Raw genomic sequence first — 24,921 nt, 5'->3', positions numbered from 1 at the left:
TAAATATATAGATATAAAAATTAAAAAATATAAATAAATAAACTATGTGTATAAACAGATATTTATCAAATGCAAAAATCTAATGGGAATCACCTGAATTCCATTTGGATTATTTTATACCCTGTATTCCAGTTGATGTTTTAATTTGTTGTACATTTTCAACAGGTCTGGACTCAGAAAAAGACGATAAGATAAAAAAATTTCTCCCAAAATTATCAATCTTTAAAAATACTTTAAATAATTTATATTCATTTATATTCTCCCAAGGCTCGTTTAGCTAAGAGAATTCTTGATGAAATATTTGTATACCAAGTTCCTTGAATAATAAAACTAGAACCATTAAGAAATTGCGTATTGCTTTTTATTTGAAATCAAAAGTTATTATCAATACTGTCAGGATTTCAATAAGGAGTTTTTTTTTACATAAATTCAGTGTAAATTGGATTTGAAGACAATGAAGCGATAGTTAAATTAGAGGAAATTGTAATAAATATAAGTAGAATAGATACAACGCTAAAATAGTCGAAGACACATTAGATGAGTACACTCAATAGATATGTATATATGTATATAGATAGATATGTACATATGTATAACATATACTATGTATATAAGTCGTAAATTTCTTGTTATCTCTATGAGTGGGCAAGCCCAAAGCGCTGAGCAAGTTGACATAGTGATAAGTAGGTGAAACGAAGTTGGGAGATATACTTGCGTTTCTCACAACATTTGATAAGCCTGCTATAAATAGATATATGTGTGTGTATAAACCCAACGTTATAGCTAGCCTCTATATAGATAAAGCCTCTAATTTACCTAAGTACTTTGCATATGGGAAAACACAGCTAGCAGTAAGCCCCGTTAGCTCCGTATACATATATACGTATAGGTGTGTGTGTGTGGGTGTGGGCGTGACGCATACGCCCCTTAGAGCTAATCAGTATTTGGATCTAAGTGCAGACATGTGGCCACATCTTGTCCCCATGGAATATTATTTCGTACTGTTCCTTATCGAAAGGTTCTGTCTCGCTCTAACAACTGGCGTTCGGCATAGTTGCATTCCTTTCAGTCTCATGTGGGCGTCCGGCTATTGCTGCGCTGCTCAGAGCCGTATGTGAGAGGAGAGCCGACAGCCGTTGAACCACCACGACTCAATGTTGTCATAGCTCTGGGTCCTGTGCATCCAGCTGGGCTGGTGGAGGCGAGCGCAGAGCTCACAGAAGGGCGAGAAGGTCGCCAGGTGATAGTGCTCGCGCCACCAGAAGTAGCTGATGTACTCCTGTTTATCGCCGGCCACGAAGCGCATGTGCTGCGCCAGCTCCTCAGCGCTATCGAAGCGATTCGCATCGATGTACGAGTGCGGCGGCAGGAAGCGGCTATAGTTGGCGCCGCCAAAGACAACGGGCACTATGTGCCGCTGCAGTGCATCGTATAGCTTCTCGGTGACATAGTCCGTGCACAGCGAGTTCTCGAAGGCCAGGTAGAACATGTAGTCCGTGTCCAACATCTCGCTGCAGTGCGGATCGTCGCGGGCACAGCTGCAAGCAGAATGGAATTGAGTCTCCGGCCAGAGTCGACAGCCTTCGCTACTCACTTGAGTGTGCCGCACTTGCCGTAGATGTCCACCTGGATGTGCTTCTGCAGTGCGGCGGCGAGCTGCTCGCGCTCCGACAGCGTCTGGCAGTGGGACACGAACCAGGCGGCCATCTTGGTCTTGGTATGCCACAGGCTCGCGACAGTGCTGTCGTTCCAGCTGCCCAGAGGCGGCGGCGCCCGCCAGTGGGCAAAGGTCGCGGGCGCCACACGTGCTCCAGTCAACGTGTCCACCACATGGGCATAGGGCCAAACGATGTCCGAGTCCAGGCGATAGGTCATGGTCAGGTTATAGAAATGCCGTTCGTCGCTCAGCTGGTGCTTGGTCTCGCCCGGCGGCTCCATCAGGGCGAAGACGTACGCCTGATGTGGACTGCGGCGTGCGGGCAGCGGCAGGAGCAGCGGAAACGGCTGCGCCACATGGTAGACAATGGCATCGTACAGCTCCAGGCTGGGCAGGAACTCGTGGCGATTGCTCAGCTCACACTGGTACACCGGGCAGCCGAGATCCTCTCGAAACTGTTGCGGCCCGAGTGTATCGTACGGCAGATTCCAGCGCCGATTGCCAAAGAAGCTGCTCCACAGCAGAATCGTTCGCGTCGCTGGTCGCCTGGCCACGCCCACCTGCCCGCCGATCAGGTACTCGCGCAGTATGCCATTCTGGTTCACCAGCGGCGAATGGTTAATCTTGTAAATCAGCGCACCGAACAGGAACAGGCAGAGCAGCACCAGAGTTAGCGTGCGTCGCATTTGCAGGCGCATATTCAATGCTCACCTAGTTTTCGTTCTTTCTGTTGGAGAAGGCAGCAGGCATCAGGCAGCAGTCAGCAGTCAGCGAGCAGGTTGAACGGTCATCGGCAATTGCCATGCCCCGTCAGATTGCATGCTCCAGGCGTTCGTCCAAATGCTTAACAGCGATTAGTGGCCGTTGTCGCCTGCCTCTTTGCTGTTCATAGACTAATTGTGTTTGGCCCCTTATCGCTAATGTGCTGTGGTGCTGTTGGTGCTGTTGGTGCTGTTGGTGGTGCTGGTGGTGTGAGTCAACGGCGACTACCTGTGAACGTGTTGACGATTAGGCATTATTGATTGCTGTGTCAATAATAAGCAAATGTACTCACGGCTTGCCTTCCCTCGATTCTCCAACTGATAAGCGGACTTATCAACTGATAAACCACCAGCCGCAGAGAGCGTCAATTGGGTGGCTAAGGCTATCAGGGAAGAGATTAGAAAATATACAATGTGCTGGCTCCCAAAATGAGCCCAGCTATATGGGGCAATATACTCAGTGCTTTAAGTGATTTAAGTTAGTCTTAATTAATAAGACGAACGTTTAATTGATTTCATTCAAGGCATTTATTGATTACAATTATAATAACAATATTACGGTTTCATTTATTTAGAATACAACTCGTTGTTCTGAAGCGTCTTAAATAGAGTCTCTCCTCATTTGAACTGTTTTCTACTACTTAAACTTTAAGATCTACATGGGTGTTTTAAGCGTACTTCCAGTTATTGAAAGGCTCCAACATTTCATATAACTGTACATCTAACACGCGTTTCGCATATCAAGTCATTTGTTGGGATAACTATCAAGGCTTAACTTCTATTTTCAATGGAAACTCGTTGTCAATCTCGTACTTATACTAACTTTAACTACAGTATATACATTTAGTTGATGTATTTAGCGAATCTGTACACGAATGAATGCGGCCTGGCTATGGCCGCAGTGAGAGCAGCGCTCGAGCTGATCTCTCCAGTAGTTGGCAGAGCAGCGCGAAGAGCGTCACGAAGCCATAGGCCAGCCATGTCTTCAATATCAAGATTAAGGGCTTCATGCCACACGCACACGCACATATGTATATATGTATGTATACAAGCCTAAGGTTTCTTCCACTATTTTGGCAACCTTCTCCGATGGCCGCTTAGGCGCTTTTCAGCTGCAACAGTCGCCGGCAATGCCAGAGCCAAGGCAGCAGCTGACTATGCATAAATAACAAGTCATTTGAGAATATGAACACAAGGCTCTCCCAATACCAACACACACACACACACACACATACGGTGTGTATGCATGTTATATGACAATACAGTAATATTGTCATTTGACATGCCCGTGTGGAATATATATATACATAAATGAATAGCGTGGTTAGTTTGGCTCAGCCACGCGCTCACGGTAATTGAAGAGCAATCTTTGTTCAATATTCATTCATTAACTTAATGGACTCCAGCCATTCCCAATAGTATAATGCACTCATTTAGAGCTTTCTAATTGGAGCCGCTAGCCCTTGACATTTGGGATCAACCTAAACAATCTAAGGAAATTATCATATATACAATCTACTTGAAATTATCTTTAATAGTTGTTGCTAACTTGAACCTCAAATACTATATTTCTATTTTAGAAAGATTTATTGTTAAGTTCAACTCAAAAAACTAAAAGTTGATTCTCCAGAATGTTTCTTTTTAGAAATTCTCATATGTATGCTAAAAACGAATTTCAAGAAATTTGTGGTTAAATGACTTCTCTTATCGCTTCACAAGAAAAAAATTGTTAAATAAATTCATAAAATTAAAGAATGAATCATACTAATAAATTTAATCAACAATTTCCAAAAAATAAAGAGAACACAAATGTGAAACGTACAATTTACAAAAAAGAAAAGCAATAATAGAAAACACGACATTAAAAAAAAAAAATACTGGACAAATTTTTGGATGTTTGCTATTCAAAGGGGGTAACTAATAACAGAATCATACCTACAGACGCATGCTAGCACAGATCGCACATGGTTCTATATGGTATAATGGGTACATACATACATACACGTACTATTTACAAATAAACATCGATTTTAGATTAACTAGCACATATGTATTATCACAATGGACGACTGCCAGGCAGTCTAGATGCCGCAACAAGAGCGATGAGCGGCGGCGACAGCGGGGACATTCTCATCCACATCCGGCTCGACTCCGTCCTCCGAGATCGCGTTTTGTAGACGCAATGCATTGGTATCGTTTTGCTGCTTACTCCCATGATGGGCCACCATCAGTTGGGTAAGCAGCTCGAACAGCTCGTTGACGCCGTCGTTCTCCTTGGCCGACGTTTCCACGTACTTTGCGCCCACCGTTTGAGCATAGCGCAGCGCCGTCTCATAGCTGATGGCTCGCTGCTCCTCTAGGTCAGTCTTGTTACCCACAATAATCAGAGCGATTTCGCTTCCACGCATCTGCTTCAGTTCGCGCACCCATGACTTGACCTTCTGGAACGAGTCCTCATCGGTGATATCATACACCAGCAGTGCACCATCCGATCCCCTATAGTATATAGGCCCTAAGGCATGAAATCGTTCCTGACCGGCCGTGTCCCATATGTTGAGCTGTGCGCGTCGCTCATCAGGCAGCGTCACTTTTTTGGTCACAAACGACGCCTGCAGCGTGCTGAGATGCTGTGTATTGAATTTATCCTCCATGTACCGCAACACAAGAGATGTTTTGCCCACACAGCCTACAAATACGCAGCACATTAGATATATGTACATTATTACATACATACATGTATGTAAAAGAAAAAAACAACAATTGCGATTGTTGGTTTAGTCACCTTCGCCCAGCAGCACAGCTTTGAAATTGAGCGTGGGCCCAGCACCTGGTCTTCGCGAACTCATTGTTGGTCCACACTTTTACGATTTATTAGGCGATTTCGAATCATCGAGTTAATATGACGCACTTGGAAATTTTTCAATTGATTTTACGTTCATATATGTATATACATCTAGGAAAATTTTTTGTCAAATTGTCCAAAAGAATCGCACGATAATCACCGATACGCTGTGGCGGCATGCCGATTATTATTTACACTGATAATTGTAATATTTTTGGTATTAATATACCAATGCGTTGCCGAAACTGCAACAAGAATTCACAAAAAATACCATACAATTTCATTCAAGCTATCGATATATGTATCGATATCGTTGTCAGGTCATTTAAGTTTAGCGCGCCGTTTGATTTGGCCTTAATAAGTAAGCATAATAATTTGCCTATGTAAAATTCCGTGAATTGAATGACAAAAATAATGTTAACTGTATCAAATAGCAGTGACTTGTGTTTTTTTTTTATTATTATTTTAATACCATTTAAGCTTCCTACTCATACTGCACTTGTTCTCCTCACACAAAATATGCTAAATTCCAGCACATAGCGCATACAGGTCTGGAGGCGTGCGCACATCCGTTTTGACCAAGCTGCAGTTGTTACTGTTGTTGTTCATGCGACGGTTGCTCTCAATTGAGGTGACAGTACGCAGTGCCATACTTCACACGCTCCCGGAATCGAAGAGGGTGTGAGAGAGAGAACATACATACATTCTTAGGTACGCTTACAGTGGGCCGAATATGTGGATGCTGCGTACACAGTAATACTCGACATTCACTCTCCATTCATTAGTCGTGCAAAAGCAACCATCGTACACATAGCCTTTCTCTCTCTCTCTCTCTCTTTCTGGAACGCGCGTTCTGGCTCTCACTCTCCGTCGACTCTGCTCTCATTTGTCGCACGCTCTCTGCATATGGCTCCGGCTCCGGCCCCGGCTCTGGAACTAGCTCTGGCTGAGAGGCTGTGGCATCTGTTTTCTATGACAACGGCAATGGCGCAGCTTTGACTCGTGCTGCCGTTTCATTCTAGAATTAAGTGCCGACACAGCAGGAATCTAAAATTTCGCAGCGTCAGGCGCGCTTCGTGTGCCTCCAAAACCCGGAACCGAAACGAAACGAAACGAGCCAAACCGAAACGTAGCAAAACGAAGCTAACGTGAATGTGTAACGGTATCGGGCAACGTTGATTGCAATGCAACAAAAACTCAAATTCCATTGAAAACTATAACAATTGCATTGAATTGTAATCCGAAAAGTTAGTTCAAATCAAATAACGGTGTAGCTTGTTAGCTGTTTCAAGATTTTTTGTGATTTTTCTTTTACTGTGCAAAGAAAGTTTCAAGAAGCCAAATCCCTGCCCTACAAAAACACTCACACAGACTTGCAAAATATTTGGTGTACACACACACACACACACACACACACACAGACGCACGCACAGTGGTTTTCTGTGTAGGCGCTGCGTTGTCTTCGCCGTTGGCATCGGCGACGACGTCAACGTCGACGTCAGCGTCGCATTTGGCATACATAAAGTTTCGGCCTGCCCGTTAGAATTCAAGAGCCGCAGGTCTATCGCATAACGGTAGATGCTTGAGTATCCCTTTTGCATTGCTCTTTGTGTTTGTGTTTGCCTGTGTATGGGTGTGGGTGTGTGTGTGGGTGTGTATGTGTATTTGGTCAGTAAGCCAACAACAATTGCGCAAAAAAGAAAAACAACCAGCGAAACGGGCAACAACAGCAATTATTTTGTCTGCTTTGAATTTTGCGCTTGCTCTTTCGGGGTTGCTGTTGTTGCTTGCGTCTTTCGTATTACGCACTTTCGCACACGCACACACACACACACACATACATATACGCACGCATACTCAAAGGATTTGTGGCGTAAAAAGCGAAATGCGCAGCAAATGCAATTGCCACGCCCCACACCGCCAACCCGTTCTACAACGCAGAGGCTGCTGATTACTACATGTATGTGTGTGCGTGTGTGTGCATGTGTGCGTCTGTACATATGTGTGAGTGTGTGTGTGTGTGTTGCTGTAACTTTTGCATTTCTAGGGATACACAGGATACACAAAATGCGCGTTAGCTCCATAAAGTGAAGTGAAAAGCGCCAACAGCAGCAGCAGCAGCAGCAGCAACAACCATAACAAAGGCCAACAGGCAAAACAGAACAAAGAGCAGGAAGAGCGGAGGGGAAAGGAGAGGAGAGGAGAAGAGAAGAAGAAACAAAAACAATTCACAGCTCGTGCAAAGGAATTTGCGTGAAGCCAAGTGGAGCGCGCAGAGGCAGACAGGGAGAGGGGACACATTTGAGCAGGAAGAGAGGAATCGAGCATGGATAGCTCGCCGGACTTGTCGCTGTCGCTGAAATTGCGACGCGGCTCCAGCGACTCGCGCGATAATTTCTACATGGACTTTGCGCAGGGCATCGACTCGGACATCGAGGAGGTGGACAACAGCAATACAAATCTGGACGATGCTCTCGCCTCCGGCTCGGGCATTCAGATGGCTCTGCCGCCGCCGCTGCCGACAGTTCCGCTGAGCGATGAGATGATGCTGATGGTGGCACCGCCGCCACCGCCGCCGTCGACAACGGGCACGACGACGACGACATCGATGATGACGACGAGCGCTCTGCTGGGCCAGCCGTTGCCCACGCTGACCGAGACGGACGATATGCCGCCAACACCGACGCCGCCGCCACAGCAGCAGCTGAGCATGGAGGCCAACTCGCCGTCGGGCTCGCCCAGCAACTCGGTGCTCGAGCTGGAGCTGATACCACCGCCGCCGCTGTCGCCCATGGACGACGCCGGACTGCGCACCGACGACGACGACGGCGAGGAGACAGACGATGCCGAGGAGGCGATCATTGAGCCGCCAGCAATGATGCAGCAGCAGCAGCAGCAGCAGCAACTGGAGCTGGAGACCGACGCAGATGCTGATGAAGATGAGGACGACGAGGATGAGGATGACGACAAATCCACACCGCCGCCGCCGCTGCCACCGTTGCCCTCGAATCTGTCGTACGTGCAGGGCAGCGTCACGCCCCCACTGACCAAATCACCATCGACCTCGCCCTCGCCGCCGGCAACGCCGCCTCCGCTGCCGGAGCTCAACATCTGCAAGATGGTGTCGCCGCCAGCGCAGCACGTCAGCCAGATACCGCCTCTGACCCCCTCGTCCGAGAGCGAGGAGGAGTCGCAGACGAACTCGCAGCCCATTTCCACCAGGCAGCCGGAGGAGCAGCAGCAGCCAGAGCCGGAACCGGAACCAGTATCCCAAACTGAGCCTGCACCAGAGCCAGAGCGTGAGCCAGAGCCGGAGCCGGAACCAGAGCCAGAACCGGAGCCGGAGCGTGAGCCCGAAGCTGAACCGGAGCCACAGCCCGAACCCGAGCACGAGCCCGAGCAGCAGCCAATGAGCGGTGGCCAGCAGTTGGCTGCCGAGGATTACAGCCGATCTCTAGACAATGAGGACGAGTCCACGACGATCACAACGCCACCCAGCAATGGCTACTCGGCATCCTCGATCATTGCGCCGCCGCCCGAGAACTTTGGTGAGCTGGACGAGGATAGTGTGGGACGTGGCTTCATACCGCCACCGCCAGCTGGTCTCGAGGACGCAAATGAACAGGAGCAGGAGCAGGAGCAACAGGAGCAGCAGCAGGAACAGGAACAGGAACAGGAGCAACAGTCGCACTCGATCGACGCCGACGACGATGAGCTGACCAAGGTCGAAACCGACGAGCTGTCCATGGACAAGATGTCGCTTCATGTGGCCGACGAGGAGGGCAACGGTGAGCCAGCCGGCGACAGCATCAGCTCCCCCAGGGCGGCCAGCATTGCCAGCGGCGGGCTGATGTCCACCGGTGGTGCGATTGCTGCCATGGGCACCATGGGCACCATGGGCGGCGCCTTGCCCGCATCGCCCAAGTCGGACGGACGCGTGCCCAGTCGCAGCGGCAGCCAGCGCTCCCATGCCGGCTCGCGCACTAGCTCCCAGCACGGCTCTCGCATTGGCTCCCACCCGGGCTCCCATGCGGGCTCCCATGCGGGCTCACGTGCTGGATCGCGTGCTGGTTCACGCACGGGCTCAATAGCTTCGGCCGCGGCAGTCGGACCCGTGCTGTCGCCTCAGGCGTCGCTCAAGTCGCAGGCCTCAGTCAAGTCGCAGGCCTCCATCTCGGAACGGAGTCCCGCTCTGTCGGTCAGATCATCGCAGCGCAGTGGCGAGCGCGTTCAGAGCCCGCCCGTGGGCGAGAGTGCCCCGGCCATGCCCTCGCCCCCATTGATGCGCAGCTCACCGCCGGAGCTGGCCAAGAGTCCACCGCGGCAAATGCACAGTCCGCCGCGCATCACCACGCCCCCGCGCGTCTGCAGCCCCCCTCTCGTCAGCAGCCCACCCAAGCTGGCCGAGACGGCAGCCGCTGCAGCCGCAGCCTCCATGCCCAACGCCCTCAAGGAGCAAGTCATGTAAGTGAACTCCAAGATTATTCCCAAAGTGGGATTTATTAGCGGGATTGCTAAGGTGCTTGGGTATATTTTCCTTTTTCTTTTCTCTTATCTTAACTCTTGATTAGCTTAGTGATTCTATTGCTGCTAATTCCTTAAATATTTGAAATTTCGGTCTCTTCTGCGCTACAGGGGCTATAAAGTTTTTAATCTTCTGTTTGTTATGATTGTGAGTGATTTAAATGCGACATTCTCTTCTGAAAATATGAGCTCTCGAAAGTATGCAACACTTTTTTCAATCAGGCATATGTGTGTATGTTAAGATATCTTCATATATTACGCTTATTGATATAGTCCATAGAGTTCTGAAATATCATATTACTACAATATTTTCACAGACTGTACCCTGAATCATTTTGTCTACACATTTTGGTATCAGCAAAATAAATTTATTGCAATTATAGCACATTTATGGTTCCACAGGGCCAGATTGACTCTAAGCTCTAGTCCTCTTTTTTCACTGCTCTGCTGTTTTCCCTCTTTTCCGATTCACTTTTCGGTGCCCGCTAAAATCAGAAGGCCCAGGCAACTACCCATTCCACTCACTTGTTAATCCAGCCCTGGTGTTATCATCATAAACATGCTGAGTGTATCCATCGCATTAAGTAAATCCATTTGTATGCTAGGTATTTCAGTCTCATCTAGTTTGCTCCCAATCAAGCGTAACTCAAGTGAATTTGGGCAAATCGATTCAGATTTTGCGCAACAATTTTCTCATATTCGTTCATATCTTTCACACTTTCCCATCACTTAACTCATTAACCCATTTCTGTGCGTTTACTTAAGGCGCATCGCCCAATCTCTTGGGGCGATTAAATTGATATTTTCTCCTTCTTTTTTCTTTGCCCCATAATATGAACTCTCGGCTCTAGTCTTGAGCAATGGCTATCTATATAAACCATCTGTTGGTAACTGGGTGCAGTTTCTCAGAAGGCGGGGCAAGCACTTTAAGCAGCACACAGAAAGCGAGAGAGAGAGAGAGAGAGAGAGAGAGAGAGAGAGAGAGACAGACACTGAGTTAGAGAGTGAGGGAGAATCTTCCACCCAGTTTTCGTCTTTGTTAATTGCATAAACGTCGCCTTGGCTCTCAGCGGCCGTTGTCTGGTTCCATTAGTCGCTGTTAATAGCCGAGCAAAACTGTTTAACTCGTGCACTCGACACTTGCCGCATGTTGCATGCAGTCCTTGGTCGTCGCCTGGGGCCCGTGTCTGACGCCCGCCACGATGGTGGCGCATCCTGCGCCTCACTAGTCCCAGCTACACTTTGCATTAATTAAACATCACGTTTCCAGTGCAACACCCTGACAAGTTGCAAAGCCATTCAGGCCACACGCAGCCCCCACTCAGCCCACACTCAGCCCACACACGGCCCACGCGGCGTATGCGGCATTTGTTAATGTGCATACGTCAGGTTGGCCGCTGTCGCCAGCATCCACTATGTCAGACGCAGCAGCAGCAGCAGCGGCAGCAGCAGCGGCTGCGGTAGCGGCAGTCGAGCTAATTGGCTCGCCACGAACGAATTGCGCAACAAAGAGCGCCTCGGCAGGTTATTGTCCTCCGCTGATGTCACCTGATGGCGCCCACTGCCACGCCCGCAGTGCGACTCAAACCAAAATGGGTCAATTGAAAGTTTTTGTAGCGGCCAAAGGACCAGTTGCTCACCCAGCCCCCGCTCCTGCCCGGAAGTAAACGTCCATTCAATGCGTGCATGGCATTTGCGGTTCTGTTTGCTCAGCCGGGTCAGCCCTAATGGACATTTCCAGGCCACTGCCCAAGACTGAGAACGAGACGCGCATCAGCTGTGAATGCACATGTGCATAAAGACGATTCAAGTCAAGTCAAGTCAAGTCACGTTACGTTGAGTCGAATGAATGCCTAACGAGCGCCATTAATTGGCAGCTGAATAGGCTTTAAGCAATCGCCGTCGACAGGCGCACAAACTATCGATGGATTCCCCAACCCCCCATTCAACTGCCGCCCCATTCAGCTCAACTGGCGATGCAACAAGGCTCGCTGCGCATCCATTTATGCAACAGCCGTGTCGAGGGCAGGTTAACAACCCCAGCACGCCTACAGAAATCGGATTATATAAAGGAGCGATTGAGTGCATGACCCACAGTAACCACCGCCGCCACCACCACCACCAGTCAGTCAGTCAGTCAGCCAGGCTGGCTGGCAGCTGGCACGACTTCAGTGTCCTGTCGACTGGAAGCACGCCGCAACGCCAGCCAGAGTCGAGCCGATGTCAAGGTTATTTATGTATAGTTGCCAAGCCTTGCCACACTTGTTGCGACTCCCGAGTCGCGCACCCTTAGACCCAAGTACCGTTACAGCTCCATAAGGACAAGTGCCCCGTGCCAGTGCTCGACAATGTTGTCGAGTGCCAAGCGGATAGACACTCCAACTCCTACTCCTACTCCAACTCCAGCTCAAACTCAATCTGAGTCTGAATCTGCGTCTGCGTCTGTCAACTGCATTTTCTTCTTTCCACACACATATATATGTATAATTCTTTCCATGTATGTAAACAAATCATGCATATGAATTCATTCCATTGAATGCTTTGTGCGAGTGTGCTTGGAGTGCGCATGCAAATGAATGAATGCGTCAAGGATTCGTGCTAACAACCTCGGAGCAGGCAGTCAATGCGTTTATCTCTGTGTGTTGACATCCAGCTGTCAATCTAACCATCCATCAAATTCTCTAACAATCCAGTTGCGTCTCTATAGAGTTCTGAGCTCTGAGGGATCTCTAGTTGAGTCCAGTTTATCCCACATATATCTATATTAGATTCGATTGCTTATTGCTGTCAATCTAACTATCCATCTAACTCTCTAGCCAGCTAACAATTCAGATGCAGCTCTATAGATAATACTCTATGAGAAACCTCTGCGAGATCTCTACTTGAGTTCAGTTCCTCCGATATATATCTATATTAGATTTTATTAGAATTCTCGTCTCTGTGGATAATACTATATGTGGAAGATCTTTGGTTAAGTTGAGTTCTTCTGTACTAGAATAATATATTTGCAGGTATTAAATAAGCTAAAGAACTATTGGACCGATTTGAAACATTTGTTTAGCAATAGAATCGTACATTATTCTTGGTAAACTTAGGCTAAATAATATTTTCATTAAAGCTAGGTTTGTCAATAGAGGTGATGGTAATTTAATATAGTAAGTAAAGTAGTAAAGTAAAAAGGTTATAAATAAAGTAATTCTATGCAAGTCAAAGAGTAAGAGTCAGAGAGTGAAAGAGAGAGAGGGAGAGAGAGAGAGAGAGAGAGAGAGAGAGAGAGAGAGAGAGAGAGAGAGAGAGAGAGAGAGAGAGAGAGAGAGAGAGAGAGAGATGGCTCGATGAACACGTCCAGACACGACAGTCCAGTTCGAGACTTTTGTAGAGACTTGAGCCAAGATAATTCGAGTTCTGGGCGTTGTCATCGCCTTTGAGTCCACACAGAGATAAGCAACAGATGACAACGATTAGAGTTTGCGATCGAATTTAGCTCTGAGTAACAAATCGGCATTTAGATACGATCCACGAGCCATCCATCGATTATGCTCGATCAAATCAGAGCTATCACATAGTTTTGCTTCAAATGCTGATGAGTCTAAGAGTTTAAGAACCAAAAAGATTTTTACCCCATAGTCAGAAAAAAGTCTAATATTCCATATTAATATTGTGAAAAATATTTAACCAATAAGCAACAGATTGGGCCAATTCTTTGACCATGTTAGCCTTTATTGTTATTATATTTCCTCAACTTTTTCAAAAGAAGTGATTAAAGCAGAAAATTTTATGCAATATTATAAAATAGAGCGAGTAAATATATAGCCCATTATAAAGTCCAATTGTTAGTATATTAATATTTAAAGTATATATATATTTATATGAATTTACTCTCGTAGTATCGTTGCTCTCTTTAAAGTCGTCTATTGTAGTCCTCATTTGCCTTAATTACACGTCCATCGCGCTGGAGTTGCAAATAGCGAGTTGCTAGCCCAGCCAGAGACTGTAGAGACTAGACTATGAACACCTCGTCATATAGATAAACACACACACATACATACACATATAAATATGTGTGTATACAGATTGAGATTGTGCCTGCTGGAGAACGATTAGTTTCAATTGCCGCAGCCGCGCTTTATGGAGGGGGTTTTTCATTTGTTTGTTTGTTTCTTTTTTCACATTTTTTCACATTTTTTTGCTGCTGTTATTAAGCACAATTTAGGCGCACACCGAACTAGTGTGTGGGAGTATATAGCGCATAGCTAATACGAATAGATAGACGGGAATTAAAACACGCTGCTTGACAATGGCAATGCCGCAGATCGGGCTCGCTTGGGGCCTGCAAATTGATTTATTTGACTCTGATCGAACAGATTCAAGTTGAGCCGAGCTGTGGGAAATCTCAGTCTTCCGTGTGATATCAGTGGCTGATCTGATTGGGCTCCAGGGACTTGAGTTATTCGCTTTTAATTGGCCGGCAATTGTGTGGCGAGTGCTTGGCATCTCTTTTGTGCTCGAGTGCCGCACAATCGGGCTGTCGACGGAAGTGTCTGGCACCCGAAATGATGATGGGCAGTGGCCCATCAATGTTCGTATGCAGTATGCCGTACTGGATGAACACTGTGGCATTTAGCAGTCGCCCATGGCAACGGCGGGGGCCATTATTTAATTAAGCCACTGTTGCGGCTCTGTCTGCAGAATATCTGCGCGCAAATAATATGCTTGGAATGGGGGGACTTCTGGCATGGCCAGCGAGCGCTCGCCGAGTCAGTCAATCGATGTCGCTCAGCGCTGCGACTGCACTTGATCTGCGGCGGGGCCAGCTAAGTAGTTATCCAGCGCTGATTCCATGCCTTCTTCCATTTCCAGCAGCAGCAGCAACAGCAGCAGCAGCAGCCGCAGGCTTTTCAATCGCCCGGATCCCACATTCGCCACGCTCACCTTCCAGGATGAGCAGCCATCGCAGTCAGCGCAGCCATCGCAGCCATCGCAGTCGGCGCCGCCAACACAGTCGACCACTGGAGAGTCCGCTGCCAGCGTGGAGAGCGTGGTGACCAGCCAGCCGCGCGCCCACTTCACGAGCAGCCATCACCATTACCATCTGCCGCACCAGTTCCAGCATCCGCACCACCAGAACCACCACACGCACAGTGTCCGTGTGCCCACGCCCACGGTGCCGAGCAGCTATACGCCGGCCACGGATCCGGACGGCCGTTCGCCGAGCAACCTGCGACGGGCTGCAGCGCCAGCGGCGTCAGCGGCGTCAGCGGCGAGCGGCACGCTGACGGCGACGCCCAGCGATGCTGGGCACGTGACGGTGTCCGTGTCGCCGGGCCGCATGTCTGCACGCTCCTCGCAGCATCACGTCACCATCGATGAGTCCAACTTGCCCACCAAGTGCAATACGGAGCGTGCCGGACCCAGCGGCCTGATACTCGTCGGCGGCGAGGGGGATGGCGACGAGAATGCCGGACCCGGCGGCGACAGCTCGGAGCCGCCCTCCTCGCCGGGCAGCAGCTCCCAGTGCCAGGATCGCCAGAGCGGCCAGCTGGCCCTCATGTACCACTCGCATCAGCTGACCAACTATCCGGTGATGCCGGCCATCAAGCGCACGCACCGCCCCTCCTTTGTCTATCCGCCAATGCCGCGCGTCAAGGCGTAAGTAGCTCCGATATATATACCTTACCATATGTGATATTCCAATTATTAATCTCTCCTTGACAGCGGCGATGCTCTGGCCACACTCTTCTCGGCTCTCTACGGCAAGCTGCTCGTGGTCATGGGCGTGGCCTTTCCCATGGCCGAAGTTATATCCACCTACATACCGCCATCGTTCTATGAAGTAAGTGAAGTGGAATATATCGATAGATTATATAGTATATAAATATTTATAAAATATATTCTAATCTATATATATAAAATAAATTCTAATCTAAACTATATATAATCTAAGAAAATTAGAATATATTTTATAAATATTTAATTTATATTATATGTATATTATTTATTATTAACATTAATATTTATTTTTTTTTATTGATTGATTCTTTCCCTTGAACACATTTTTTAAAATAATAAAATAATATATTAGGAATGCGAAAAATTTAATTTTATATAGAGGTTAACTATTTACATATATATTTGTATAAATATATTTTATTTATATTTACTATATATATTTAATTTTTAATTTTATTGTTAAGCTATTTCTCTATTTACATTTTTTAAAATTTATTTTTGCTATTCATACATTATTTTTAATACTCATACCTTTATCGTTTTTCGTATTATTTATTTTAAATATTATTATTATTATTAATGATACATTATTGCATACAAATATATTTTAACTACTTTTATCTTTCATCAAGGTTTCATAGTTCTTTTAACTACTTTTATCTTTCATCAAGGTTTCATAGTTCTGTTTTCTTTTTTTTGCATTTTCCATTTCATATGAATCCATCCAAATGGAAAATTCCACCTCCATTATCTGCAGCAGCTTCTCTAATTGTAACTTCTTGCTTTCTTCCAGGTTTACTACTTGTATTTGTATATTGGAAGCATGATCTTTTTGCTGTTCATGTACGCCACGCTGCTCTGGGGACGACCCAAGCTGCCGGTGCCCGTGGGTAAGTGATTCATAGTTTTCTACAGCTTTCGAATAATGTGGACTGATGAGAACTTTGGCATTTACAGCCACCTCGCCGAGCAAGAGCACGTCCAAGGTGAACGCCTCGGACAGCATGGACGAATCGGACACGGACAGCACCACGACGCGGCGCCGCATCCAGCCGGCCATACCGGTGCGTCGTCCGTCGCTGCTGTCGCCGCTCGGACGGCAGCACCACTACGGCAGCTTCTACTTGCGCATGGGAGCAGTGGGTAAGTAGAGAGAGAGAGAGAGAGAGGGAGTGTAGAGAAATTGTTTTCTATTCCCTTACTTGTTGTTGTTGTGGCTCTTTGCAGCATTCGGCATTGGCAGCATGATCTATTCGGGCCTGGAGTTTGGGCAGTACTTCGAGCTGAATCCGGACACCAAGTGCCACAATGTGCTGCTCGCACTGACGCCAGCGACGCGCATGGCCTTCATCTTCATTCAGATGTACTTCATATTCCTGAACAACGAACAGATCAAGGTCTACCGCTACAAGATCATCGCCCGCTTCGGCCTGATGCACATGATCGGCACCAATCTGGCCGTCTGGCTGAACGTGCTGATCCAGGAGACGAAGCACGAGATACTGACCTTTTATAATCCCGAAAATCGCACGCTTCGCATCTCGCATCGCATTCCGGGACACTCGCGCGGACACGCTGTCATCGCCCACGATCCGACGGCCCATTTGCGGGTGCCGCGCGGCCTGAAGGGTCCCTACCAGATCTTCGAGTGCCGGCGCACCAACATCATTGGCACCCTCGTGCAGGACGCCTCGCCCTTCCTGTTCCCCTGCACCATCGAGTACTCGCTGATCTGCGCGGCCATCCTGTACGTGATGTGGCGCAGCATTTCACGGCCGCAAACGCCCACGCCCCAGCGACCGGACATGATTAGCTCGCCGATGAAGCGCTCGCCGCACCACTACTCCGTGGACTGTGCCCGGGCCCACAAGGGCCTCTTCGTGGGCATACTGATCCTGGTGCTGACCATCATCTCGCTGATCATATTCTTTGTGCTGATCTCGCGGCCGGAGTTCGTGGCGCTGGCCGTCACCGAGGTGACCATCTGCGAGCTGCTCATCTACGGCACGGCGACCATAGCCACGCTGCTGGGCATGATCCAGATACGGCACTTGCAGTACGATGCCTATCGCAGCTTCTCCCTGGACGACATCCTGCTGGTGGGCGCGCAGACCGGCTCGTTTCTGTACAACATCTTCACGGTCATTGCCGGGCACTTTACGCTGCGCAGCGACGACATGCTGGTGCCCATCAATGCGCTGGCCTCCATTGTGCAGACCGCCTGTCAGACGATGTTCATCCTGGACGCCAGCCGGCGGCAGGCCGTCAGTCCGGAGCACATACGCAAGAAGCCCGGCCGTGAAATCGTCACGTTCATGCTGGTGGTGAATCTGGCCATGTGGGCCATCAGCACGCTGGAGAAGTCGCGCGCCGAGTCGCATCCCATACAGCTGAACTTCTACGGACTGTGGGCCTGGACCATTATCACGCACGTGTCGATGCCGTTGGCCATATTCTATCGGTTCCACTCGACGGTCTGCCTGTGCGAGATCTGGAAGCGGGCCTACAAGCTAAAGCCGACGTACATGTGAGAATTCGCCCGCATGCGCATTCAAAGCATTGCGCAGCAGCAACAATTCTGCGAGGATCTCAAGACCAATCTATCCTACTGCTACTGCTCCACAACTCTGGCTGGCGGCGATCTCGAAACGGTGGATGAGGTGGACAGCGGCGAGAGCGGCAACGGTAATGGCAATGGCAATGGCAACGGAAATGGGAACGGAGCCAATGGCGATGCTGAAGCCGGTGCTGTGGACGCAGTTGTCCAGCAGGACGAGGGCGAACAGGGCGGCGACAGCGCAGCTGGCCGATTGGAACGGGCCCACGGCCGGGCGCTGTCGCCGCAAAGCCTCAACACCGAGAAGGCCTTCTGTCCGGTCTACGTTATAAACGGCGAATGAGTTTACGCTCACTTTGAGTTCATCGACGCCCTGAGCGGCCATGAGCTCAACTTTGTTTAGCACTGGAGCTAATGCAGCACCGATGCCCACCAAACATAAGGAACCATACACTCATCATGGACGAGTATGCTTAGAGTACATCACTCACCCCACCATCCGAGACCCACCATCCAAGAGAAATCCATTACACGAACCCACACTCTACTTTAACCTGGGCGGGTGCCAAGCCACCGACAAAAAAGAAGAAGCATTATAATTGACATAAAAAAACCCAAAAACATATCCGACAGTTGGAAATGGCAATGGAACAGACATATTTGAGATATAAACAAATAGAGTAGAGGAAAGCTCCATGAAACCAATGCAGAGTCCTTAACAAAGTAAAAATCTCGTAGTTATCTAAGCAAACTGTCGCTCCCAGACCCAAACCACGATTCTAAGCGACATCCATTAAGGCGAGTCGCGTCGTGTTCGTCCGTCTGAATTTATGAATCTCTTGAATAGCTACAGAGATGGCAGACACTTCCCAGAGTAGTAGATCCCTAGTTGAGTGTGTCTGGGTGTGTTTTCGTAGGACAATGTTACAGTTTACATATATGATATCAAAATATTGATATATATATATATACATACATACATACATACATATATTCGTATACCCACAAGTTAGATTCATACAATATTTATTCCAAATTGCATAAGGATATACAAATATTTCAAAATGTTGGTGTTACATGGTATATGGTTAAACGATAACAAGTTCCACAATAGGTTTTAGTGTTGGACAACAGCAAAAGCTAAGAATAAAAAAAAAGTATTTCAATGATTCCATTTTCAAACTTCAAGCGAATTATGTTGACTCTATAGAGACTGAAATTGTGTGTCCATAATGACTTCTACAGCAACAAGAAATAATCACCTTTAACTGAGAAGCGCTGAGAAAGGCGCTGCCGTAAAACGAGTTGTGAATCGTCAAGCAAATAATAGTATTCATATTATCCAAAGAGTTCGATTTAAAAATATACACAATACGCGATACGATACGATATGATACTAAACTACATACATACATACATACATAGTTGGTGAAAGATTTAATTGATTTAATCGTAGTACATTGAAATGAAATACATCTACTTGCGTATTAAATATAAAGCGAGAGAGCACACAACAAGAAACCCCACCAAATGCGAGCGATAAAGTCAAACAACTATGAAAAGTATTAACTATATTGTACTACATAGTAGCATATGATATAGAAAGGTTTATAATGTATAAGATCTATAGAGTATATATACGTACATACATGCAAACATACATATTCACATACTCGAAATGTTTATAATCAACAGCGATAACAACTACACACTTTCGTGGACATCATCAAGCATTGAGATATGTATTAATATATGTATATGAATGTATTTGCATAACTTTGAAGTAAAATTTTCGTATAGACATGATCCGTTTATTGTTAAAAATTCCTCGTTTATTATTGATCTGAAATCGTTGCCGCAACATGACGAGATTTGTGTTCGTTGAATTGCAATTTTGAATTACCAACTAGATGTTCGATTGGATACTATTTTATAAGCATTGATATACTTGTTGAGAGCTTCGTTTACCCTTATTTATAGGTTCTTGTGATAATTTGACTAACTATGCTCATGCTTGCATACATACATCTACATATATATATGTATACGGGATGTATGCAAAACTCTTCATTTACAATTCATATACAAAGAGAAAAGAAAAGAAAAGAAAAGAAAATACGATTCGAATAATACATAGCTAAGACTATAAATATACATAAACTATTCAGTATTGACTAAGCTCAAATAGAAGGACAAATCATAAACAGTTCAATGGGAAATAAATTCGAGACGCACAAGTAAAAAACAAAGCAAAAGCAAAAGCAACTAACTAATATATAAACTGTACTTTTAAATAAAAAACAATTTTTTTTGTCTACCATAAAAGTATAGCCTAGTATTAATATGTCTGCATGTACAACTAAATGTTTTACATGCATAAGTTTTTATTAGTATATATATATAATATATATATATATATTTACAACTAGTATTTCCCCCATTGACTTGTATATTTTTCAAATGCCAAAGAGTTTTTACTTAGCCTAAGTTTGAATTGCTTTCTATATACACAGCTAAGTGCAGGCATATATGTATATATATATATATGCATTAAATTGGTACCAAAGATTTGAGTTCTTGATTTGTAAATCAAGTCTGAACGTTATGAATGTCAAAACGAAATTAATTTCCAATGAAAACAACTTGAAATCAAAAATATAATAAAATATATATATATACCATACAAATATATATATATATATATTGATTATTTAAAGTATATATATGCACAAATTAGTTATCTCAATTTTATATTCAAACAAAATTTTTAACTAGCATAACTGTAACTTTGTATGCATTTTCTTACATGTATTTAGTGTACTTGGACAGTGCTCAAAATAACAAAAAAATAAAAAATAATAATAATAATTCAACAAAAAAAAAAAAAAAAAAAAGGAATGAAAATTAAAATCGAACTCAAAAAGTCGTATAATCGAATGTGTCAAATCAAAATTGAAATGTAATAATAGCATATAATTAAAACTAGTTACTAGTTGCGAAACGTAATGCGCTCTACATTCAGAAACTGTATTGAAAGCTCCTATTCCAGTAGTCAAAGAAACCGAAACCAAAACAACAGAAAAGAATTACAAAGAAATAAAAAAATAAAAATAAAAAAATAAAAAATAAAAGAACAAAAGCCCCAAAGTTATGCCCAACATTACAAACTTTTTTTAATGAAAAATATTAAAAAAAAAAAAAAAAACAAAAAAAAATATAATAATTATGATAAACAATACAGCTCATAGTTATATTTGTATTGATCAGAAACAAACATATTTACACACACACACTAGAATCTGTGTTCTATTAAAATTTATACATATAAAAAAAAAAAAAAAGAAAAAAAATTAATTAAGTTTAATTTCGTTTTATATTAGAATTCGTAAACTTTTTACACCCTTCATTGTTTTTACTAAGCTGAAGTTAATCTAGAATTTCCATATTGATAATCCTATATAAGATTGATTTTAGCAATTGGCGATCGATGACACCTCCCCAAGCCCTACCCCCACCCAAAAACTGATCATAGTTAAGCAATAATATGAAGTAAAGATTAATAAAACTGAATTCGATTACTATGAAAAAGCTAATTTGAGCACTGTTTTTATTTGGGTCAAGTGGTGCTCTAAATACATAATTAATCTCCGGGTACAGCAGCGGCACCCGCCGTAAAGCGACCGCGTAGGTAGTACAACAAGTAAAATACAAAAATTGATATGGCTCGCATTTCGCGTTTCGCGTATCTGCGGATGGGCATGTATCTGTGAGAGGCTCAGGCTGCTGGTTAAGGGTTGCAAGCACGTACGCGGATGCGATAGAGATAGAGCTAGAGAGTGGGACAGAGAGAGAGAGAGAGAGAAAGACTGCCACTACGCCTCTTCTAAGCCAGGGCGCATCCAAAAATCGGGTCTCTGCACTTCACGGGAGCTGCAGCAGCAGACGTAGGAGGCCTTATTTCCTCAACTACTTAAAGCTTATGCTCTCTCTCTCTCTCTCTCTCTCTCTCTCGCATCTTTCTCTCCAGCGCGCGCTCTCTCTCTCTCTCTTTCAGGCCATCTCGCCTGTGGATGCTGTGCGCTGCCCCTGATTTTCGCTGCAGTTTTGTGGATGCTGTTCAGTTAGGGAGCTGCGTCCTATGTATAGGCTCATATGTACACCATATATATACATATATACACATATATAGCAACTGATTACCCGGGACTTGAACCACGCCCTGGCCAACAGAGCTGGCCGAAAACTAGGTTAGCACTGCTGCTCGTCCCTTCTATACTTATTTTTATTTACCTAATACCATTTTCCTGCTACTTCTTTTCTTTTCCATTTCTCTAATTCTTTTTTTTTTTTTGTGACTTTTCACTGCATTACAAACACAATGGCTGCCCGGGGCGGCTTTTGCTGGACAGGACGAGCCCCTCCTTCGCTGCCGCCTCCTCCTTCTCCTCTGGATTGTTTAATTCAATTAACGTTTTGGGGTATTTGGGGTACGTCAACACACGCAGCGGCCTGCAGCTTGACCAATGCACATGTCCTGCCCCTGTCCTCCCTGTCCACACATAGGCCAACACTTACGCCCACACCCAAACCAAGTCCCCTCGCCCCCTTCCCCCACGCCTGGCAACATTAATTGTGGGCGCGCCTTCTTGCAATTAGATACAAAAGTAAAGTTTACACAAAATGCACCCTGTTTGGCGGCAAACTTAAGCCACGAGGTGAATGTCCTTTGCCCGATTTCTCGCGCATGCGCCCCACAAGCTCCAGACACATCCCGTGCCACATTCAGAGCCGCATTCAGAGCCACATCTAGAGCGACAGCCACAGCCATTGCCAAAGACCCAGCGAGCGAGTAGGCGCAGCAGCAGCAGCAGCTGGCCCGCTCCGGCTCTCATGTCCTTGCTCTGTCGCACCTCCACGGCACTCTTTACCTGTACATGTGTGTGTGTGTGTGTGTGTTTGTGTGTGTGTGCACATTTCTATGTACTTAAATCCGTGCATAAGGAGACGCATAGGCACGCACAAACAGAAGCCTTTTATGGTCCATAATCCTGGCAGTCGAGTGTGTCAACACGACAATACACAGGTCCTTGCTACAGGCATCTGAGACGCACACCCAAAAGTGGGCGTAGCACAGCGCCCACTCAAGAGAAACGGACTCTACCCGTATGCTCAATCAGCCGCATGCACACATTCAGAAGACTCGCAAAACCTCAAGCGTTGCGAAATTCTCGGGCTCATTAAAATCATATATATACATATACTTGTATATGTATATATGTACATATATTTATATATTTTCTATTTGTACTTTGCGAATAGCTATACTTACATCTTGATGGATGGTATATTTGCACGTCTTGACTAAGACTTATTCAGTATATGCTATACCTCTCCCTGTTCAGTTAACTGCGTCAATCAGTCCTTAATGGCTTGATTGACTAAGTCTTTTGTTGCCTGTCTGATTCACTCAACGCTGATTGTTCGATTGACTGATTGAGTGATGATTCATTATCTGATAAAATTGCAGATTATTTATGCAATTGATTGATGGACGCTCTGACTGACTAACTGACGACTGTTTGATGCATGCATTAACCATTGATTGACTAACGCAGATTGATTCACAAGCTGAATGATTGAATGATTGATTCACTCTACAATTGATATATTGATTAATTGATTTACTCTCTGTCTGATACTTTTATTTGTACACTATCAGAACTATTGTTGGACTAAAAAATTTAGTCACTGATTGGCATATGATGTACTGACTGAGTGGCTAACTGATTGAGTGATTGATTGATGAAGCGATTGACTGATTGATTGATTGCTGAGTAAGTGATCAATTATTTGAGGTATTCGTTAACTCATTGATTGACTGACTGATGGATCGATTGACTGATGCTTTTATTCTCTGACTGATTGATTGATTTACAATTAAATGGACTAAAAATTTACTTATTGAGTGATTGAGTAAAAAACTTACTGATTCCTGATTATATGAATAGTTGAGATTCCCTCCAACTGTCAATAGATTGGCAGACTTCATTGACTATCTGTCTCAATTGATTAATTTATTGAATGATAGATATGGATAGATATATTAAATTTTTGACAGATTATCAAACTTGCTGTCTGATTGATAGACTAAGGGATTGGCTAATTGACTGACTTCTGTTGGACAGTTTGACTCATTCATTGGTTGACTTTCCATCAGACTGTTTAGCAGTAAACGCAGTAAAGCTTCTCTGTCAACTACTATAATTTGCTATCTAAAATGATTGAGCTGCCACTTTAGCTTGTCTTTAATTGAGTGATTGGCCTAATGGTTGATTGATTCACATATGTATTGATTCAAATGTACGACTTAGTCTTAGAAATTTTCAAATATTCAAAAGTTGTACAGGAAATATTTAATAAAATTATTACAAGACCGAAAAGAATAGAAATGTCTTCAGAACATAAATTCCAAACGAGCTCGCTTAAATGTGACACAGGAATACGTGATTGGCATTTCTACTTGTCTTCAGAAGCCACATGCATGTGTGGAGCAGGAATGTGTGGAGCAATGCAGTCAATAAGGAATTTTCGGCTAAGGTAGCCCACAAAGGCGGGCATTAGTTGGTTAATTATGCAATCTGTCGCATTCGCTGGCTCAGGCTCACGTGCTACTGCTCCAGACCGTCGCCAGTGTTCAGTGTTCAAGTGTTTCGGCTCAGTCAATCATCGTCTTGTTTTTATATCCATTCCATTTTGACTGCCGCTTCGTAGCGTAGCGAATGTCGTGTGCAGCAGAGACAGCGTGACTACCAGCAACAGCAGCAGCCAGCGGCAGCAGCAACATATGCGA

General features: G+C 45.3%; 3 protein-coding genes and 1 pseudogene across 4 annotated transcripts; 2 read left to right on the top strand and 2 right to left on the bottom strand.

Annotated features, from left to right (window-relative positions):
• Positions 1-455: 455 nt before the first annotated feature.
• On the bottom strand, positions 456-2,788 carry FucTC (alpha-(1,3)-fucosyltransferase C). The gene is made up of 2 exons (XM_018108085.3): positions 1,595-2,788; positions 456-1,538 (listed from the first exon to the last, which is right to left on the bottom strand). The coding sequence occupies exons 1-2, from the start codon at positions 2,353-2,355 to the stop codon at positions 1,103-1,105; spliced, it is 1,197 nt and encodes a 398-aa protein (XP_017963574.1). The 5' UTR covers positions 2,356-2,788; the 3' UTR covers positions 456-1,102.
• Positions 2,789-4,293: 1,505 nt separating this feature from the next.
• Positions 4,294-5,464, bottom strand: Rab21 (RAS oncogene family member Rab21). Its single transcript, XM_018108103.3, has 2 exons — positions 5,201-5,464; positions 4,294-5,104 (listed from the first exon to the last, which is right to left on the bottom strand). The coding sequence occupies exons 1-2, from the start codon at positions 5,262-5,264 to the stop codon at positions 4,500-4,502; spliced, it is 669 nt and encodes a 222-aa protein (XP_017963592.1). The 5' UTR covers positions 5,265-5,464; the 3' UTR covers positions 4,294-4,499.
• Positions 5,465-7,586: 2,122 nt separating this feature from the next.
• OtopLc (proton channel otopetrin-like c) lies at positions 7,587-18,045 on the top strand. 2 transcript variants are annotated; one of them, XM_089263248.1, is made up of 7 exons: positions 7,587-9,689; positions 13,789-13,802; positions 14,615-15,433; positions 15,500-15,617; positions 16,308-16,404; positions 16,472-16,657; positions 16,742-18,045. In XM_089263248.1, the coding sequence occupies exons 1-7, from the start codon at positions 7,587-7,589 to the stop codon at positions 18,043-18,045; spliced, it is 4,641 nt and encodes a 1,546-aa protein (XP_089119374.1). The 2 variants fall into 2 exon arrangements, with proteins under 2 accessions (XP_089119374.1, XP_089119373.1); XM_089263247.1 differs by lacking the exon at positions 13,789-13,802 and having other exon boundaries at positions 7,587-9,724; positions 14,645-15,433.
• A 12-nt stretch (positions 18,046-18,057) lies between these two features.
• On the top strand, positions 18,058-18,664 carry LOC108656153 (proton channel OtopLc pseudogene; annotated as a pseudogene).
• The last annotated feature ends 6,257 nt before the right edge of the window (positions 18,665-24,921 follow it).

The sequence above is a fragment of the Drosophila navojoa genome, chromosome X (assembly GCF_054131105.1).
Source record: "Drosophila navojoa isolate 15081-1374.11 chromosome X, UAZ_NAV_1.0, whole genome shotgun sequence".
Classification (NCBI taxonomy): Eukaryota; Metazoa; Arthropoda; class Insecta; order Diptera; family Drosophilidae; genus Drosophila; species Drosophila navojoa.
The sequence above is the reverse complement of the archived record's forward strand: the minus strand, read 5'-3'. Positions and strand labels throughout refer to the sequence as shown.

Coding starts and splice junctions, on each gene's coding strand:
- OtopLc (XM_089263248.1), top strand. CDS start 7,587: ATGGATAGCTCGCCGGACTTGTCGCTGTCGCTGAAATTGCGACGCGGC. Junction 15,618..16,307: donor TACCGCCATCGTTCTATGAA/GTAAGTGAAGTG, acceptor GCTTTCTTCCAG/GTTTACTACTTGTATTTGTA. Junction 16,405..16,471: donor CAAGCTGCCGGTGCCCGTGG/GTAAGTGATTCA, acceptor TGGCATTTACAG/CCACCTCGCCGAGCAAGAGC.
- FucTC (XM_018108085.3), bottom strand. CDS start 2,355: ATGCGCCTGCAAATGCGACGCACGCTAACTCTGGTGCTGCTCTGCCTG. Junction 1,539..1,594: donor GGCAAGTGCGGCACACTCAA/GTGAGTAGCGAA, acceptor TTCTGCTTGCAG/CTGTGCCCGCGACGATCCGC.
- Rab21 (XM_018108103.3), bottom strand. CDS start 5,264: ATGAGTTCGCGAAGACCAGGTGCTGGGCCCACGCTCAATTTCAAAGCT. Junction 5,105..5,200: donor AGCTGTGCTGCTGGGCGAAG/GTGACTAAACCA, acceptor GCGTATTTGTAG/GCTGTGTGGGCAAAACATCT.